Source organism: Heloderma suspectum, chromosome 2 (assembly GCF_057233095.1).
Source record: "Heloderma suspectum isolate Gila_16-S chromosome 2, 16-S_ref, whole genome shotgun sequence".
NCBI classification, from domain to species: domain Eukaryota; kingdom Metazoa; phylum Chordata; class Lepidosauria; order Squamata; family Helodermatidae; genus Heloderma; species Heloderma suspectum.
In genome coordinates this window covers 4,375,987-4,395,834 of record NC_139459.1, presented here as the reverse complement: position 1 = coordinate 4,395,834, position 19,848 = coordinate 4,375,987, and the positions used below count along the sequence as shown (strand labels likewise).

At 49.6% G+C, this 19,848-nt stretch overlaps 2 protein-coding genes across 12 annotated transcripts in view; both read right to left on the bottom strand.

Moving 5' to 3' along the window:
- Positions 1-499: 499 nt before the first annotated feature.
- Positions 500-8,201, bottom strand: RPP25L (ribonuclease P/MRP subunit p25 like). 8 transcript variants are annotated; one of them, XM_084832792.1, is made up of 3 exons: positions 7,698-8,201; positions 6,337-6,428; positions 500-2,073 (listed from the first exon to the last, which is right to left on the bottom strand). In XM_084832792.1, exon 3 carries the CDS (start codon positions 2,060-2,062, stop codon positions 1,508-1,510), a length of 555 nt encoding a protein of 184 aa, XP_084688918.1. In that variant the 5' UTR covers positions 2,063-2,073; positions 6,337-6,428; positions 7,698-8,201; the 3' UTR covers positions 500-1,507. The 8 variants fall into 8 exon arrangements, with proteins under 8 accessions (XP_084688918.1, XP_084688916.1, XP_084688914.1 ...); XM_084832790.1 differs by having other exon boundaries at positions 6,313-6,428; positions 7,698-7,842; XM_084832788.1 differs by lacking the exon at positions 7,698-8,201 and adding an exon at positions 7,360-7,526 and having other exon boundaries at positions 6,313-6,428.
- A 935-nt stretch (positions 8,202-9,136) lies between these two features.
- LOC146351880 (NACHT, LRR and PYD domains-containing protein 3-like) overlaps positions 9,137-19,848 on the bottom strand; it is a 33,727-nt gene continuing 23,015 nt past the window's right edge. For all 4 annotated transcript variants that reach the window (XM_084832783.1, XM_084832782.1, XM_084832781.1 and 1 more), the window contains 3 exons: positions 16,564-16,734; positions 15,537-15,701; positions 9,137-10,258 (listed from right to left, as the gene is read on the bottom strand). In XM_084832783.1, coding sequence (XP_084688909.1) covers positions 10,129-10,258; positions 15,537-15,701; positions 16,564-16,734 — 466 coding nt within the window. In that variant the 3' untranslated portion in view covers positions 9,137-10,128. The remainder of the gene's footprint in view (positions 10,259-15,536; positions 15,702-16,563; positions 16,735-19,848) is intronic.

Genomic DNA, 19,848 nt, shown 5'->3' with positions numbered 1-19,848 from the left:
TGGGAATGATGTACTCCAGGATGCCCAAGTTATTGCTAAAAGACCACTTGATCTCCAAGGGACAAAATCTCAGGGTGTTTTGGTAGTAGTCCTTGCCAACTCCAAGCCATGATAAATTCTAACTCCATTCACCTTGCAGTGTTCAAGTTGTTGAAGACGATCAGTTCTCCTGGCTTGGAACAAAAGTAGCCCAAGGGCTCTTATTCCCAATTCAGTATTTGACTGGTCTGTTGAATGAATAATCAAATACCAGGTTGGGAAGCCACGAGAAAGGGTGCTTTTTTTTTTATACGGTTGATTGTTGGCAATATTAATAGTTAGCCCCTTCAGGCGCTTTTCCAAGTGGGGCTAGATGGCTGCCTCCACTAGAGACAAGATGCTGCTCATCTCTTACTACAGTAACTCAGTTTCCCCAGCACTTTAGGCCGGGGGGCGGGCGGGAGCGGGGACCGTGATGTTCAGAGACTGCGTAAACAAACATTTGGCCTGTGGGCCTAGAAACTTTTGATGCTTTATTGGCAAGGCTGCCTTGAAGACAACTACAAAGCCGCTTACTGAAAAATATACCTTACCCCTGGCTTTATTAACAAAAATATAATTTCAGGACCTACAATCTATAGCTCTTAAGTGTTACAAGCAGCTTCTGAGACATTTCAGTTTTTTCCTTATGAAGACACACATCAAACAGTCCCTTGGCACAAACGCAGGTAAAACAAGACACCTTGCATTTCTATGCTGAATCAAACTGTGATCCTTATTCTTGAATGCTCTGGAGGTTTAAAGTTCCTTATTTTAAAGCAAGAAATGTTAAAAGTCTTGAGGGCCCCATGTTACAAGGAGCCTAATAATGTTTTCTAGTCACAATGACACGATTTACCACTTACCGGGGAGTAGAAGGGGGGAGGCATTTGCCAAGCTTTTTCACAGTAAGAGAATTTGGCTAAATAGCACAATGCAAGGCTTTTGCAATGTTACGAAAACAGACAGGCGACAGATATAAGTCAACTTCACAGCTACGCTCTTATCAGATAGGGAAACATCTAAGACTTTTGTGAGCAGTACTCACAAAAGGATACCCAAGTTATCGCTAAAAGGCCATTTGTTCTCCAAGGGACAAAATCTCAGGGCAGTTTGGACTAGGAGCCCAAAACTCTTTCCCCACTTATTCCACAGATTATTCTCCACTCAGGAAGATTCTGCACTTCCTTTTAATCACTGACTTCCTAAGCACCCCAATCCTGAACATACTAGATACAGTCCACTGAAGCATTTCTTACGCACACCTTATTCAAATAAGGAAAAGAGCCATGCTACAAGACTCCAATGATCAGTCTGCACAAGTTCAATTTAGTTTCTGAATTCAGACAGACAGACAGACTTTCCTTTCCTCTCGCCTAGTTGTAGTTTCCCTCTGCCATTGTTTCTAACACTTCCAATGTTAATCTAAAAACTGACTGGCTTTCCTTGGTTCGGCAGACAATTATTTGCATGCTGAAGTCTGGCTGTATCAGGGCTTTTTATAGGAGTCCTCCCGCCCGACATTGCGAGGGTGTTTTCCAACACGGCTGGCCCCTCTTCCTCCACCCTGCTTCCTCTTAGTTTGGCCCTGGGACTCTGATTTCAGCGTTTCCAACCAGAAGGCATCAAAGGACCCAGGAGCTTGATACCCTGGCTCTTGAGTGTCTAGTGGATCTTTGCTCAGCAAGACACAAATAGCGGGGATATTGCGCTTCACAGTCAAAGGGTCCAGGCCAGCCTCTGGCACGATGGGTTCCCAGATCTCCTCTGTCTGCCTGAAGAACACTTTGGTGATCTGGTGAAGATTTCTGAGCCTCCGCTTCATTATCTCCACGCAGGTGATTGTCTTGCTGATGGCTTTGCCAGCACCGCTGAAGAGGACCTGCCTCATCGTGTCTGACTCCATCTTGCCAATGGCATAGCCCATCAGGTTCCGGATTTTGCTGCCATCCTTCACTTTCATTTCAATTATATCAGAGGGCAAGCTGGAAAACGGAAGAGGAGATGGCTTCTCCACAGTCTTGGCCTTCTGATAGTTCTCCATAATTTACACTGCTGTAGAGGGCAGGGGAGAAAAACAACACTCAATAATGCATCTAGAGCGATTAATCTACAGGACAAATGTCTGCATATTATGCCTAGAGATATAAAATATTATGACTATATAACTGTACTGTGCTAATTACTGTACTGGATCAGCCAAGAGTTTGTCTGGTCCATCATTCTGTCTCCAACAGTGACCAAAAGAAAAAAGAGGGAGAGGAGGAGGTAAACACTAACTAGTTGTCAATGTAACAGAAATGTTATTGAAAATCCAAAGCCCATCTCAGAATGTACTAGACTCTTCCACAGTTGGTTTGTCCTCATGAAACGTACCAGGCTCCTGTTGAAAAGGGAGATTCCATCATGCTTTTATCCATTTCAGCTATGCCTTCAATAATAAAACCAGAGTGCTACTCTGGAACAGCACAAGAATGTCATTGAAGAAAACTTCAGTCTTGCTGAACTAAGCATTAATACATTCTCTTCACTATAAATGCTTAAGAGAAATAACCTCCTAGAGACTCAGATGCCATGCTGCCTAGGGAGTAAGAACCATTAAACATAGTGGGACACCTCAGAGTAAGTATGCAGAGGATTGGGAAGGGCCACAGCTCAGTGAACAAGGCCCTGCTTTGCATGCAAGAGGTCCCAGGTTCAATACCCAGCATCTCCAACTAGAGATGGATGGGAACGACTCCTCTCTGGAACCCTGGAGGACCCACGGGCAGTCTGTGTAGACAATAATGAGCTAGATGGACCAAGGGGCTAGCCCAGTATAAGGCAGCTTTCTGTGTTCCTAGGATTGTGCTCTCAGTCGCATATTGGTGACAATGACCAGAAATATGCTGTGGGAAGCTCACAGGGCTAAAAGCAATAGCCACACCGTTGTTTGCTCCCAGGAAAAGTACAGTGTCCTTAATCATGGAGGAAGCTATTTGCAACCTCATCTCCCCAGACCAAATTTGGTTACATTCTGTGGATTGAGAAATCCACTTTCCTACAGAAAGCAGAGGAAGGAACTAGAGGATCGGCTATCCTTCACTTGATCCTAACCAACAGAGATGACTCAGTGGATAAAGTAGCAGTTACAGGAACTCTGGGGGAAAGCGACCATGTTGCACTTGAGTTCTTGGTTCTAAGGGAAGCAAAAGCCGAGTGTAGTCAAACGCGTACCCTGGATTTTAGGAAAGATGATTTTCATAAACTCAGAACAATGATCAGTAAGGTCCCATGGCAAGCGACGCTAACGAGAAAAGGAGTCCAAGATGGGTGGGAGCTTTTAAAAAAGGAAATTCTCAAGGCACAATCACAAACAATTCCAACAAGAAGAAAAGGTGGAAGACAACAGAAGAAGCCAATGTGGCTTCACAAAAAGCTTAGGGATGACCTGAAAAAAAAAAAGACACATATAGGAAGTGGAAAGAAGGCCAAGTAACAATGGAAGAGTACAGGCAGGTAGCACAGAACTGCAGGGATGGCGTCAGGAAGGCTAAAGCTGAGAACGAGCTGAGGTTAGCGAGGGATGCTAAAAACAACAAAAAGGCTTTCTTCAGCTACGTGCATAGTAAAAGGCAGAGGAAAGAAATGGTTGTTCAGCTATTAAATAAGGATGTCAAAACGGTAACAGATGACAAAGAAAAGGCAGAGGTGCTCAATTCCTACTTTGGCTCAGTCTTCTCCCAAAAGAGGGATAAAGGCGAAGTGCAGGCTGAAGGGGCAGGATTGCAGATTGAGATCGATAGGCATATGGTCAAGGAACACCTAATGACTTTGAATGAGTTCAAATCTCCAGGGCCAGATGAACTGCATCCTAGAGTAATAAAGGAACTGGCAGAAGAACTCTCAGAACCGCTGTCTATTCTCTTTGAGAAATCATGGAGGATGGGGGAAGTGCCAGATGACTGGAGATGACTGGCTAATGTTGTCCCTCTCTTCAAAAAGGGTAAGGAGGAGGAACCTGGGAACTACAGACCAGTCAGTCTGACATCAATCCCTGGGAAAATTCTGGAGCAGATGATAAAGCACTCCATCTGTAAGCACCTTGACAACAATGCCGTGATTCCTCGAAGCCAACATGGATTTGTCAAGAACAAATCCTGCCAGACAAATCTGATCTCATTTTTGGATCAAGTAACTTCCCTTGTAGACCGTGGGAATGCTGTAGACATCATATACCTCGACTTCAGCAAAGCTTTTGCCAAAGTGCCCCATGATATCCTGATGAGCAAACTAGCTCAAAGTGGGCTAGATGAAACAACGATCCGGTGGATCCACAGTTGGCTACAGAATCGGACTCAAAGAGTGCTTATCAATGGGACCTTCTCAAACTGGGGAGAGGTAACGAGTGGGATACTGCAGGGCTCAGTCCTGGGCCCAGTGCTCTTCAACATTTGTATTAATGACTTGGAGGAGGAGGTGCAGGGAATGCTGATTATATTTGCAGATGACACAAAATTGGGCGGGATAGCTAATACTTTGGAAGACAGAAACAAAATTCAAAGTGATCTGGATAGACTGGAGCGCTGGGCAGAAAACAACAGAATGACATTGAATCGGGATAAATGCCAAGTTCTGCACCTAGGAAAAAGAAACCAAATGCACAGTTACAAGATGGGGGATACGTGGCGCAACAACATTACAAGCGAGAAAGATCTTGGAATTGTTGTCGATCACAAGCTGAATATGAGCCAACAATGTGATGTGGCTGCAAAAAAGGCAAATGCTCTTTTGGGCTGCATTAATAGAAGTATAGCTTCCAAATCCCGGGAAGTACTAGTTCCCCTCTACTCAGCACTGGTTAGGCCTCATCTGGAGTACTGTGTCCAGTTCTGGGCACCGCACTTTAAAAAGGATGCAGACAAACTGGAGAGGGTTCAGAGGAGGGCAACAAAGATGATCAGGGGACTGGAAAAAAGCCCTATGAAGAGAGACTGAAAGAACTGGGCATGTTTAGCCTTGAGAAGACTGAGGGGAGATATGATAGCACTCTTCAAGTACCTGAAAGGTTGTCACAGAGAAGAAGGCCAGGATCTCTTCCTGATCATCCCAGAGTGCAGGACACGGAATAATGGGCTCAAGTGACAGGAAGCCAGATTCCGGCTAAACATCAGGAAAAACTTCCTGACTGTTAGAGCAATACGACAATGGAACTGATGACCTAGGGAGGTGGTGGGCTCTCTCCCACACTGGTGGCGTTGAAGATGAGGCTGGACAGCCATCTGTCAGGGATGCTCTGACTTGGATTCCTGCATTGAGCAGGGGGTTGGACTCGATGGCCTTGTAGGCCCCTTCCAACCCTACTATTCTATGATTCTATAAATAGTACATAAAACAGACTTGCCCATCCCCCAGAGAGAAACTCTCATGTTTCTAGAGAAGCTAGGAAATTAATATTCAGTTCTTCACCATGAGAAAATATCTGGAGAAACAGTTTTTCTGTTTGCCCCATGTCCAGTTTTCCTTCCTTCTCACCCTCTGCCCCCACTCACGCCCCACATCCAGCATCAATAATCACACATCACAACTGGATAACACTACAAGCACTACCCTCTAACATGCAACCAGTGGGGGGGGGGGCACAATTGTCTCCACCCCTCTTTATATGCTGGGGATGATAGGAGTTGCAATCCAAGGAATTTGGGGGGCACCAGGTTAAGGAAAGTGGCATTATTAGATGAAGCCTTGTACCACTGGATTGGAAAAGTGGGGTACAATGTAGATACTCTGAACAACTTAACACTCTGACTGTACTGGACATGACCATTTGGAATACAGGCAGTGATGTAGGTTTTCCAGAAAATTTTCCAGTGCAAATTAGCTTCACTTGCATAGAGTCATTTGCATCGGAAAACGTTCTGATGCCGCAGCATAGGGCTGGGCAGCTTGTGGCTCTCCAGATGTTTAGGTTACAACTCCCATCATCCGTCAGTATTGGTTATGCTGGCTAGAGTGGATTTGACTGGGCTACCTGTTTATATAATTGGTGATTCATTAATTACTGTGATAAAGGCCCTTTTGTTTACGCTGACATTCCAAGTTCTTAAATGCACCATGTTGTCTCCTGACAGCATTTGGGGAAGGGGTGCAGGGGCAGCTGTGTCCTAGGTTACCTCTCTCCAGCCCCCCAGCCCTTTCCCCCATGGCTTGTTTCCAGCGCTAACCATGCTGTTCTGAATGCCAGTTCTAAACCTCAAGCGCCATTGCATCCAACCACCAGGGAGTTCCATAACAACAACAGAAAGGGGGGCTTACAGGCTCCGCCTGCGAGGAGCTTACAGTTGAAGCGCTGGCTGAAGAACAGGCGAGGGTCCCGATCAGTCGCGTGCGCGCACGTGCGCGAATTAGGAGGTCATGGCTTAGGGAAGAACCTGAATAAAGGAAAGAAGCAGGGGGGAGGCATCGTTGGCGGCCCGCGGAGAACGGAACGCAAGCGCCCCGGGCGCGCGCAGAGCGGCTTCCCGCGAGGGACGGGCGCGCTCCGCCCCCACCCGGGGCGCCCCCTCCCCGCGGATGGAAGGAGGCCGGCCTTCGGGCCAGAGCGACGCTTCTCCGGCCAGGCCGCGACGCCTCAAGAAACGGGGCGCTCTGGGGAGAAGCCCCGCCGCCCCCTCCCCGCCCGCTGTGCGGGAGCGGAGGGGCCCTCCCGGGGCCCCTCGCCCCGCCCGGCCCGGCCCGGCCCCCTCACCGCCGGCCCCGCGGCGCCGCCCGTCTCGCCCGCCAGGCGCAAGCCAAGATGGCGCCGCCCGCGCCTCCGCCGGATGGCCGCGGCTGCACGCGCGGGCGCCCCCTGGCGGCGCGCGGGCAGGAGCGCCGCGCAGCGGCAGAGGCGCCGCGGGAAGGGAGGCCCCGCCCGAGGCTCGGAGGGGCTCCCGCCGCCGGCGTGCCGCCTCCAGGGGGCGCCGCGCCCCGCCCCGCCCCGCCCCGCCCGCGGGTGCGCCCCGGGCGCGTGGCGCGCGGGCGGCCGCGCGGAGGCGGCGGCGGGCTCGCGCCGCGCGAGGCCCTCGGGCGGGGCGCGGCCTCGCGGGCGGCCGGTCTGCGGGCGTTCGGCCGGCGCCTTGGGCCGAGGCGCCTCCGCGGAGGGCCGCCCGCCGTCCGGCAGCGGAAGGGCGGCTGCGCGCCTCGCGGCTCCCGGCGCGCGCCCCCGCGGCCCGCCGCGCGGGTGCCTGGCGCGTCGCGGCAGCGCCGCTCCCCGCGCCGGGCTCGGCCGGAGCTGCGCAGGACCGCGCTCAGGCTCGCGAGGCGCCGCCTCGCGTCTCCCGCCGCGGGGCCCGGCGCGGGTCAGAGCCCGCCGCGTCCTGCCTCGAGAATGCTGCGCTGGCCCGCGACGGGCGTCTGCGCGAGAGCTGGAGGAGTGCGGTGAACGCTCGGCTTCGGCGTCGCGCTTACGCGTTGTGCTCGTTGTCGCACGTGCACGCCGCCTTTTCCCCTCCTGCAAGGCACCCAGGCGGCCCTCCTCCTCCTCCTCCCGTCTTGCCCTCGCAGCAACCGCCCTGTGCGGGGGGTGGGGCTGAGAACGTGCGACTGCCCCAGAGCCACCCAGTGAGCTTCCGGGGCCGAGCGGGGCTGGCGCCCGGGTCCCCCGGCCCCCCGGCCAGCGCTCTCGCCGCGGCGCCACGCTGGCTCACGTAAGGCAATACCGTTGCTATGAGGTGTGTTCCTCCCAAGATGAATTTTGAAAGGTCAGACTTTGAGGCCCTCAGTACGGGGTGTTTCAAAACGATGGACCCGGTTTCAAAGCAGTGCGTTTCACGATGGCTACATGTTGCAATTACACCAAAAGTCACAAACAGCTGAATGAGTTATCTCAGACAGTCGTATGAGAGATCGCAGGTTCTCGGCGGGCACGACGAGCGGACTTGCGCAGGCTACGCGGAAAACTCCCTCGAATTCTTCTCGTGTTTTCCCCTGAAGCGCGTGGTCGCCCTGTGCTCTTCCCCTTACTTAAACAGCCTGTTTCCTCAAATTGTCGGTACCAGCGACGAATGCTCTTTGGCATTGGCGGATCAATGCCAAAACGGCACTGAAACGCACGCTGCACCACAGCTGCGGATTCAGTCTTGCTGAACTGCAGAACACCGAACGCCTTGTGTTGCGGGGTCACCATCTTGCGAATGACTGAGGCTGAGGGCCGTTTGCGCGCTGAGAGAGGCATCTAGCGGTAATCATTCAAAACTCTGTGCCCCACCCTTTCAAATGGTACGAGTTTCATTCATGGGCGGTTCATGGTTGCAGAGAGAGAGCGATTTCAAATCGGGTCCATCATTTTGAAACACCCTGTAGTTTTCCTACTCTGTACGTTAGCTTGTAGAAAAAGTGAATGGAGCTTCATGTATGAAAACACAGTTTTCACAGTTTATTTATATGCCAAGCCTTAGAACCTTTGGCTTCTGTAGATAACTTCGGTGGCCTGCTGTGACATTCAAGGATTTGAGCAGAAATTTATCTTGTAGGATTTACAGAGATTATTTGTATATGTCACCTTATTTACATCACTATGGGCAGTGCAAAGACAAATACCACTATTTGAGTTTTGCCGAATCTTTCTGTTTTGCAACGTGATACATGTAACTTTTGTTGGATTCTCCTCTTGTGCATAGTTTGGAACCTAGTTTCTGCTAGTGCAACATTATTTGTGCTAGCAGAGTGGCATAGTTGGATATTGCCCTATGTAATTATTTTGAAAATAAAGTGTTATTTTTAATTACTGAAATAAGTGTGACTGTACAGTGGGAGGCAAACTGGGTCTGTTGCAAATTAACTGTCGTCACCGGCAGTCATTCCAGCAGGCTGTACGGAGGGAGATAAGAGGAGAAGCAGGACCATTCCATCAGCCCTGCTAAAATACTGCATTTTTTCCCTTTCCCATCCCTTTTTCCTTGTGTGTCATGTCTTTTTAGACTGGAAGCCTGCAGGCAGGCGCTGTCTCGTTTTATGGATTGATTGTAATCCACTCCTGGAGCCTTTTAGACAGAGGAGCACGATAAAAATACTTTGAGTTAGGGGAGGGCAGCTTCTGTGGGTCTGGGGGCCAATTTCCCTCCTCCCAGAACCTACTGGGGGTCGCATTCCCTGTTACCTTCTGGAAGCGTGATTCTGCGTCCCAACAAGGTGTGCGCTTCCTGTGGGCATTGCTTTTTTACCAGATGTCACATGGCTAGGATGTTACCCTTAGGAGGCCAAAGAGAAAATAGTTTGAGGAATGTGGCAGTGATTTCCCCTCTTACAGGATAAGGCTAGAATGCTAAAACCAACAATAGCTGCCCCAAATAAACCAAACTTGCCCCAGTTCTCAGAAAACTACGGGACTTTGGAAAATCCTGCTAAGCCGGTAATATGAACTGCCTCACTTGTGCAACGTGGCAGGTAATATGAAAGGTTGGTATTATTATAGATGGGGGACTGAGGCTGAGAGAGAGTATAACTTGCTCCACGGATACAGCTCATTTTCTTAACCACTGTGTTCTTCAACCCGTAGCCATGACGATCACAAATGCAGCATCCACTCTTGGGGCATCTCTACACCAGCCTAAAATCCTGCATTTAAAATGGGGCTTTCTGCTTCTGTTTTAAATGCAGGATCACAACTGACTCCCTTCACACGCGCTTCCTTTCCCTCCTCCCCTTCCCCTCTCTTCCTCCCTGTATTGGAGTCTTCCATTATCTTGCATTGATCTTGCTCCTCTTCTTGCCGCTTTAACTCTTTTCACGGAGGAAACTGAAGCGGAACACAATGGGGTAATTTGATAGCTCATTATCTGCAATCTATTTAAAAACGGAACAAAGGGCATTTGCAGGAGATGCCCTGGAGGGTCACAGCAGGGTCACTGCGTCATATAAAGAGCCCGCGAACTTCCGTGAGGGAGCAATCTCAATCGCAGGATACAAGCCAGGTGTGGAGGAGCCCTTGGAGACAGTATGCCTGACTATGAGATGCTGGAGAGTTCACGAACAGCTACGTGAAGGTGATCATCCACATCCCCTGATTACATGGCCTTCGGTCTGGTCCAGCACAACTCTTCTTATGGGATGCTCCTATGGGTGGTAAATAAGCATGTGTGATGTTGGCCCTTACTCTTCTTCACCTGGCCAGGCTGGGCAGTCAGGCGGATAGTAGGAGACCAGAATTATCTGAGGGCGTGCAGCACAAGCTGCCCGCAGCTTATTCCGTGTGTTTTGATTTAGGGATCCCATTGAAAGCCTAGAAAGAGGAAGAAAAAAAATGCCAGAATCAGAAAGGAAATTTCAAGTTTCAACTCTGGAATGCCAAAGTGGGACACAAACTACATGCAAATCTCTGCTTATCAGAGCTCTGCCAAGAACAAAGGTTCATCATCCCCTAGGCAAGTCTCAGGCAAAGAGGCCCACAGCTGGCGACCTGCAGCTGGCTGCTTCTCTGATGCTCCTTGCTGGAGAATTGGAAGACTCAAGGCAAATGCCAGCAACTGCAGAGAAGAGGACTTCCCCGGGGCCTACCCTACCCACAGGTTTCACCATCACGAATCCCCTTGACACAGTGCAAACCAGAGACTAAACTCCTCCACACTGAGTTCCCTAGCAGCTTCTCGCCGATCTGGGAACCTGATCAATATAGGCTGATGGATAGAGTCTTGACCCAGGTTGGCAAGGATGCGGCTGCATTTGGAACCCTGCGTACAACTCTCTGGTTGCTCCATCGCAAAAAGGTTCTCTTAAGAGGTGCAGGAGCAGGCATGCAAAATGATGAAGGGGTTGGTGCACCTCCCCTATGAAGAAAGGCTAGAACGCTTGGGGGCTTTTTAGCTGAGGTAAAAGATCGCTAAGGGAGGATGTGACAGATGCTTATGAGATCTTGCATGGCTTGCAGAGGTTTTGTTGTTGTTCTCCCTCACTGTTCAATGAAACTGAAACTGAGGGAAGGGCTCAGTGGTATGCGTGTGCTGGTGCCACTGACGACGTGTTTGCATAAGCCAGCTGTTGCGCAATGTCGGTAATACTTGCTGGTGCAACGGGAAACCTGTTGCGCTAGCGAGTGTTATCGATATTGCGCAGCCAGTGGTTTATGCTAGTGCAGCATCAATAGTGACGCTGCTGGACCCTTCCCATCGCCTCAGGACAGATACGAGATGGTTCTTCTTTCTTCACACCACATGTATTTGATATGCGGAATTCACTGCCACAGGATGAAGACGTGGCTTCTGGCCTTTAAAAGGGGATTAGACAACTTCTGCGAATGGCTGTTAGCTATCTTCTATGGCAGTACAGAACTGGGAACATACAGAGGGAGAAGGATGTTTGCCCCGTGCCCTGCTTCTGAGCTTTCTCAGAAGTACCTGGCTGGCCAGGCTGGAATCAGGGTGCTAGACGAGGTGGGCTTTTAGCTTGGCCCAGCAAGGGCCTTACGATATTCACATGAAATCCCTGCTCAGCTGTGTAGGGTTGGTTTTAGTCTGGCACCTTGGCACAATTTAAAAATGATAACTGCTACACTCCCAGCTCCTCACATCTTTCAAGAACACCCTCCAACTGTACCCACTTAGTACATACAGTGTATCTTCTCCCCGTCTGTCCAGGTTGATGCTATGTGCTTAGCACGGGTGCTTGCTGCCAACTCTGTGCACACCTGGGGTGCTGGCTGCCTTGGACACCAACAGACACCCAACAGGTTGGGTGAGGCTTGGATAGTGCACACTCAGGGCAGCTGGCCTGCAGTCTCCTGGAGATGCAGCCGGCCCTCCAGCCGTCAGTTCACTTGATGACCCTGGACAGGCCCTTGCCTCTGCCGCTCAGGCACAACTCCCCATCCATGAAATGGGAAGAATCCTAGTGGTCTCCCGTAGGGGCCGGTGGTGAGGATAAAGGAGACTTTATGAGCATCTCTACACCAGCCTAAAATCCCGCATCTAAAACGGGGCTTTCTGTTTCCGTTTGAAGTGCAGGATCATGATGGACTCCCTTGACACACGCTTTCTTTCCCCCCTTCCTTTCCCCCTTATCTGAGTCTTCCATATGTTTCATTATACAGTTGGTGGATGGCGTTGTGGTCTAGCTCCTCTCATTGTGGGTTTTCCTCTTTTCAGGAGGGAACTCAAGCGGAACTCAAACACAGTAATTTGATAGTTCATTATCGCCGATCTTTTAAAAAATAGAATAAAGGTCATTTAGTGCGGGAGATGCCCTGGAGGCTGATGATGTCATCTAAAGCGCCCACAAACTTCTGTGAGTAACCCATCTCAGTAGCAGGATAAAAGCTCTGTGTGAAGAAACCCTATGTAAAGCACTTTGAGCATATAAAATAGCCAGGGAGCTCCAGGGATTTCTGGATGAGATGGGTTATCTACATCCATTTCCGTCTGGCTTCAGGCCTGGGTTTGAGACAGAGACTCCTTTGGTCACCTTGGTGTACGATCTATGCCGGGAACTGAACAGGGGCATGTGTTGCTGTTGGTTCTGCTGGACCTCTCAGAGGCTTTTGATACTATTGACCATGGTATCCTTCTGGGGTGTCTGTTTGAGATGGGAATGGGAGGCACTCTTATATTATTATTTATTTATTCAATTTATAACCCGCCTATATACAAATACACTAGGCGGTGTGCAAAGTTAAAAAAAAATTAACACCCCCCAGCATTTAAAAACAATACAGCATAAAAACAGGTTATAAGAGTCAACAAAGAAGAATGAGAGTTCTGAAAAGGGAAGGCCTGCCAGAATAATAGTCTAATTTAAATCTAGTTAAATACTAGAACCCGGGGGTCAAATACTAGAACCCAATAGGGTCATCCTATGAAACTGATTGGTGGGAGATTCAGGACAGATAAAAGGAAGGACTCCCTCACACAGCGCAGAGTCAAACTATGGAATTTGCTACCACAGGATGTAGTGGTGGCTACAAAGTTGGATGGCTTTAAAAGGGGCTTGGACGAATTCCTGGAGGAAAAAGCTATCAAAGGCTACTAGTCCTGATGACTATGTGCTACCTCCAGTACCAGAGGCTACCAGAGCCTATCTGCACCAGTTGCTGGGGAACGGGTGGGAGGGTGCTGTTGCGATCATGCCCTGCTTGTGAGCTCCCGGTCGACAGCCGGTTGGCCACGGTGTGAACAGAATACTGGACTAGACGGACCCTTGATCTGATCCAGCAGGGCTCTTCTTATAGAATCATAGAGTATTAGGGTTGGAAGGGGCCTATAAGGCCATCGAATCCAACCCCCTGCTCAATGCAGGAATCCAAGTCAGAGCATCCCTGACAGATGGCTGTCCAGCCTCGTCTTGAAGGCCTCCAGTGTGGGAGAGCCCACCACCTCCCTAGGCAATGGGTTCCATTGTTGTATTGCTCTAATAGTCAGGAAGTTTTTCCTGATGTTCAGCCGGAATCTGGCTTCATGTCACCTGAGCCTATTATTCCGTGTCCTGCACTCCGGTATGATCGAGAAGAGATCCTGGCCTTCCTCTCTGTGACAACCTTTCAAGTACTTGAAGAGCGCTATCCTGTCTCCCCTCAGTCTTCTCAAGGCTAAACATGCCCAGACATTTCAGTCTCTCTTCATAGGGCTTTGTTTCCAGTCCCCTGATCATCTTTGTTGCCCTCCTCTGAACCCTCTCCAGTTTGTCTGCATCCTTTTTAAAGTGTGGTGCCCAGAACTGGACACAGTACTCCAGATGAGGCCTAACCAGTGCTGAGTAGAGGGGACCTAGTACTTCCCGGGATTTGGAAGCTATGCTTCTATTAATGCAGCCCAAAAGAGCATTTGCCTTTTTTGCAGCCACATCACATTGTTGGTTCATATTCAGCTTGTGATCTACCACAATTCCAAGATCCTTCTCGCTTGTCGTGTTGTTGAGCCACGTATCCCCATCTTGTAACTGTGCATTTGGTTTCTTTTTCCTAGGTGCAGAACTTGGCATTTATCCCTATTAAATGTCATTCTGTTGTTTTCTGCCCAGTGCTCCAGTCTATCCAGATCACTTTGAATTTTGTTTCTGTCTTCCAAAGTATTGGCTATCCCGCCCAATTTTGTGTCATCTGCAAATGTGATCAGCATTCCTTCCACCTCCTCCTCCAAGTCATTCATAAAAATGTTGGAAGAGCACTGGGCCCAGGACTGAGCCCTGCGGTACCCCTCTCATTACCTCTCCCCAGTTTGAGAAGATCCCATTGATAAGCACCTTTTGAGTCCGATTCTGTAGCCAACTGTGGATCCACCGGATCGTTGTTTCATCTAGCCCACTTTGAGCTAGTTTGCTCATCAGGATATCATGGGGCACTTTGTCGAAAGCTTTGCCGAAGTCGAGGTATATGATGTCCACAGCATTCCCACGGTCCACAAGGGAAGTTACTTGATCCAAAAATGAGATCAGATTCATCTGGCAGGATTTGTTCTTGACAAATCCATGTTGGCTTCGAGGAATCACGGCATTGTTGTCAAGGTGCTTACAGATGGAGTGCTTTATCATCTGCTCCAGAATTTTCCCAGGGATTGATGTCAGACTGACTGGTCTGTAGTTCCCAGGTTCCTCCTTTCTGCCCTTTTTGAAGATAGGGATAACATTAGCCCTCCTCCAGTCATCTGGCACTTCCCCGGTCCTCCATGATTTCTCAAAGAGAATAGACAGCGGTTCTGAGAGTTCTTCTGCCAGTTCCTTTATTACTCTAGGATGCAGTTCATCTGGCCCTGGAGATTTGAACTCATTCAAAGTAATTAGGTGTTCCTTGACCACCTTATGTACTTATGTTCTTAATTCCTGCTTAAAAACCTTCAAAGGGGTCAGCAGGTGCATTTCAACTGGCAGGTCGTTCCACAACTGAGGGTCGGCAAAGGAAAATGTCCTCTTGCGTGTGGCTGCTAATCTCAAATTAGGCAGCTGCATCGGATAGCCCTGAGCGGAACTTAGGTGGCAGACTGGGATATAGGGGAGGAAGTATTCCCTGAGGAACCTGGGTCGAAAGGCAGATCAGGGAACAGGGATTCAACCTGTGCTGGATGGGGTTATGCTTCCCCTGAAGACTCAGGCTCGGAGTCTGGGTGTACTCCCGGACTCGGCCCTGAACCTGGATTCCCAGGTCTCAGCAGTGGCCAGGACTGCGTTTGCGTAGCTGAGGCTACTGTGCCAACTGCGCTGTTCCTGGAGACGTCGGATCTGACCACGGTCACATCCTGTTTGGAGTAGTGTAATGTGTTCTACGTCAGGTTGCCTTTGAAAATTGTTCAGAAACTTCAGGTGGTCCAGAATGCTGCAGCCAGACTGTTGACCAAGACCAGTTACAGGGAGCACGTGACTCCCTTCTTACATCAGCTTCACTGGCTTCCAGTCTGTTTCCAAGCACAATTCAAAGGGCTGGCTATTACCTATAAAGCCCAATATGGCTTGAGACCAAGGCACCTTGAGTGCAACTTACTCTGGGTTGAAAGATGGGGAACAAATGAAATAAAGAAATATGGATTGTTGTTAACTATAAATGATGGAGACTGAAAACCGGGGGAAAACGGGACACTTACGTCAGTCGCTGAAGTTTACAGTTCTTCAGCACTGCACATAACTGCCTGACGCCTTCATCTCCCAGGCTGTTATCCCCGAGGCCCAGCTCCATCAGGGTCTCATGGGTTTCCAGGACAGAGGCCAGGTCCTTGCATGTGCCACCTGTGAGACCACAGAGGTGCAACCTGCAAAGGAAGATGGGGAAACTTGCAGCACCTGAAAGACCAACTAATATAATTGGGAATCGGCTTTCAAGAATAGTCATTTTCACGAATAAAGCCTTCAATAGATGCGTTGACGACAGCTGGTAATACATCGTGGTGGCTAAGAGGGTGAGTTGTAAACCAGGAGGTCTGGGCATCTAATCTCACCCAGCTGCAAATTCACAGGATGGCTTTTGGGAAACCACAGTGGCTCCTATTTGCAATCTGGGAATAATAATACTGACTTTCCTTACAAGGTTGTTGTAAGGATAACCAAGATAATGTATGTGAAGGACATTGAACCCTAAGGATAAGGATAGAATGGATCATAGGGTGAAAACAATGTTGCATGGTGAGAACAGGAGAAGCATCCTGATGCAATGCAGCAAGAGAAGATGAGCTTAGAGAGAAGTTCGCATTGCTGACTTCTTTGTGCCATTAGCTGCTGGCTGATACACAAAATTAAGCATGGGAGGCTTTTCCCATTTTATGCCAGGAAAAGCTTCCCCTGTGAAGTCTCTGTGTTAGGCTGCTGGTAAAAGCACAAGAGCAGGGCCAGTAATCAACAGCTGGCAACCCTCTGAAAAAGCACCAGCCTTCTGACCCATGGCTGTAGCAGGTCATCTATACTGAGCCGCTTTGACAGGAGCCAGCCACTTGGTGGCACTAGGGCCTTCAGTTGCACAGCATCTCTGGTGAGAGTTTGGGCGCTGACACCTGCGTTGTGGAGTACTTTTCTGTTGCTGGCTTCCTCCAGCTGCCTTGCCCAATTCGGCCCAGTAGGCCTGGACCCTCCTCTATTCTTCAGGAGCACCAGGAAACAAGAGAGGATGAAGGCACTTACGTGAGTCTTCGCAGCCTAGATTGTGGGTGCTTCAGCCCCTCGCACAACTTCCGGACTCCCCCATCGCAGAGGTGGTTCTCTCTCAGATCCAGTTCAGTGAGGCACTGGTTAGACGCCAGGACCAGTGAAAGGGGCTCACACGCAGCGGCTGTGAGATTGCAGTGATGCAGCCTGTGGGAGATGGAGAGGAGCTCAGGAAAGATGCTGCATCTTTCTGGAAGAAATTGCTCTCAGGCTGACGTTTCACTGCGTGGCTGGGAAATGCTATTCCTCTTTTATTACCATAATGCCGAGAGAAGGAACTTGAGAGGGTTCGGGGATTCAATGCCCTCCTGAAGGCATATGGGAGAATTAGAGGTAGATATTGATCCCCCGACAATGGCCATCCACCTGTCCCAGGGAAGCTTGCAAACAGCCACACGATGATGAGAACCACATAAAAAGGGGATGTGGATTATTTCCCTATGTGGCTGCTTGTGAACTTCCCCAGCATTTGGTAGTGAGAGGCCTAGTATCTCCGAGAGTGAATGCTGCATTTTTGGCAGTCACGACTACAGGCTGGGCCAGAGCCAGCCCTACCATTAGACTGGGTGAGGCAATTTGTTCAGGCGGCAGATGCTGGGAAGCAGGAGCAAGGTGTTGGAGGAGAAAGGTGTGTACCACAAGGCTTGCTCCGCACCCCCCAAAATAGGCTGCTGCCTTCAGTTGGAGTGGAGGACACTGTCTCACCATCAGTGTAGAAAACAGATTCATCTGCCAGTCCAGTACGCTTTTGAACATAGAGTCAGAGGGGGCACACTCTTTTTCTTTGCCTCAGGCAGCAAAATTCATTCATTTCGTTTACTCATTAATTTATTATATTTCTATACCACCCCTTAGGTGAAGCTCTCTGGGCAGTTCACAAAAAAGAAAACTCTTGAGTTGGCTCTGGGTTGGGCAACACAGTGGCCATGTTCAGATGATCACAGGGGTGAAAGAACCCATTGTGGGTTCTTTCCCGCCTCTGTGCATGACTGTGGTTTGCATAATTGCCCATGATGCAGCGTAGGTTGCCATGTCATCTGAACGCAGCATGTGGTGTGCAGAGGTGGCTTCTCACCCATCTCCTCTGCGCCAGACGCTGGATTCAGACGACCCGGCAACCTGCGCTGCATTGTGGGTAATTATGCAAATTGCAGCCGTGCTGCAGTACGCATGGGGGAAGAACCCATGTTCTTTCGCCCCCGCAATCATCCGAACCCAACCACTGGGTAAGAGAATGAGCTGTCAGCTGTGTCCTTGGGCAAGTTTCTCTCTCTCTCTGTTACGAAGTAGCTCTCTTTTGAGTGAACAGCACTGACTCTGTTTTGAGACACAGCCAAAAAGCCAGGCGTCTTCATCCCCAGCCTCAGCAAAGGTGGGAGAAAAGCACAGGAATGGGGCTGAGAGCATCATGCAAGGCTAGATCAAGCAATTCAGTTTCTAATGGACTGCTTAAAGGCAAAGGTGGGGGTAAAAATTCAGCAAAACATGAATGTGCTGGATAGCACGAATGATACCTGGTAAGTTACCTAGTCAACCACCTGCAATATGCTCCCATTGCTGGACTCCAGCACTGACACTTGTCTTTAAGACAGTCATTGACATGCAAGATCAGCTTTTGTTAAACGCGTATGAGATGGGAAGTAGGAGTTTTGTTACCAGCAAGTACAGCCATCATCCCCAAGCCCCCTCTTTTGCTATACGGGATGGGAGGCCAGCGCAGTCTTTCTCCCGTCGCAAGCAGCACCATTTCCAGTGCCTAGGAGCAGCGTCTGGTTCATCAGAGTGGTGATGTCGCTGCCTTTCTCTGAACTGTATAAGAAGCCTCAGGCTGGGGCAGTCCAAGTCCCCCTCTTCCCAGAGGTGGGGGGCCATGCTGCTGAAATCACTAGGTGCCTCACCCCTCCAGGGGTATGGTGCCACACTGCTGCTGGAATCACTCAGAGTCTCTCCTCCCAGAGGAAAGGCTCCGTGCTGAAATCACTAAGCTCCTTGCTTGCCAGAGCAGGGTGCCAGCAGTGGGGGCTTTGCCTCCCCTAGTCAAGGCTCTCTGCTTTCCTTCCTCTTCACCTGAGACCAGGAGTTGCAACCCGCACTAGCTTCTGCCTGCAGGAAAGGGCTTCAGCCCAAGGAAAGGTATATTGCTTTTGGAGGTTCTTAGTACAGATTGTTGCCTCCACCCCCTCTTTGCCGTGTGTGTGTCTGTAGGCTTCAGGCCTCGAGAAGACTCCTCCCCACAGTCTTGAAAACTGCTTTTAGGCCTGGAGCTCAGCTTCACCAAGAACGCAACTAATTTCCCCACTGAAGCATAACTTGGTGAAGGCTGGAGCTTCCCCAGTTGGCCTTATGTGTTAAATCCATTTGTTCAGCTAATTCCCCCCCAAACTAGCTTGTGAATTTGAATCTTTGTAAACCTCAATAAATGTGCCATTGTAGCGTTATCCTCTCCAACAGTGTCTGAGTGTGGATCTCTTTGGGTGGGAATCGCCGCCTTAGCCATAGACACTCTGTTGCCCATGTCTAAAGACGGTGGGTGTGTGAGCCTCGTTAGAACATGCACACTTTTGTCTAACTAGAGCACATCATATAACAGTTCTGGTGGAGAAGGTGGGCAGACATGTCTGTTCATACATTGACATACAGGAGTCTTGGCAAGAAGGGATTCTAGCAAGGTTCAATGTGTGAATGCTTTCTGTCTTCTGTTTCCATTGCTAGGTTACGCAAATGTGTTTGAGCGTAAGTATTGTGACATGCCAAATGTTTTGCTTAGCCTCAGTGTTTTCCAGAACAGTGTTGTTAGAAACTGCGTCTTAGAAGTGCAAAAGTTAGAATTGGCTAGAAGCACTAGAATTGTTAGAATTGCTTTGCTAGGTCAGCACCACCCTTTTGAAAGTCAGAAGGATAGTGCAGAAGTTTTAGGTAGGTTTTGGGCTGTTCTTACTCAGCGGTGGTTTGGATTTGGTTCTAAATACAGGGCAAGCAATCCTCTCTATGCTCAAGCCAAAGCCACAGCTGAGTTGCCTTAAGGTGTTGGGATGAACGCTGTAAGGAACCACTTTTTGTTGTGGATTCCGCTGCTATACAGAATTTTGCTGGAGTAGTCTTGGGACTAGCATGAGGAAAAGCACACAGCCCAGGGACTTTTGAGAATAGCAATTCCCGCCCAATGAGAGCAGCAACTGGGGGAGACTAGGATAAGTCTCTCTGCCACCCACAGAACACAGTTTAGAGAAGCAGTGAGCAGTATCAGAAGCCAAGAAAGCC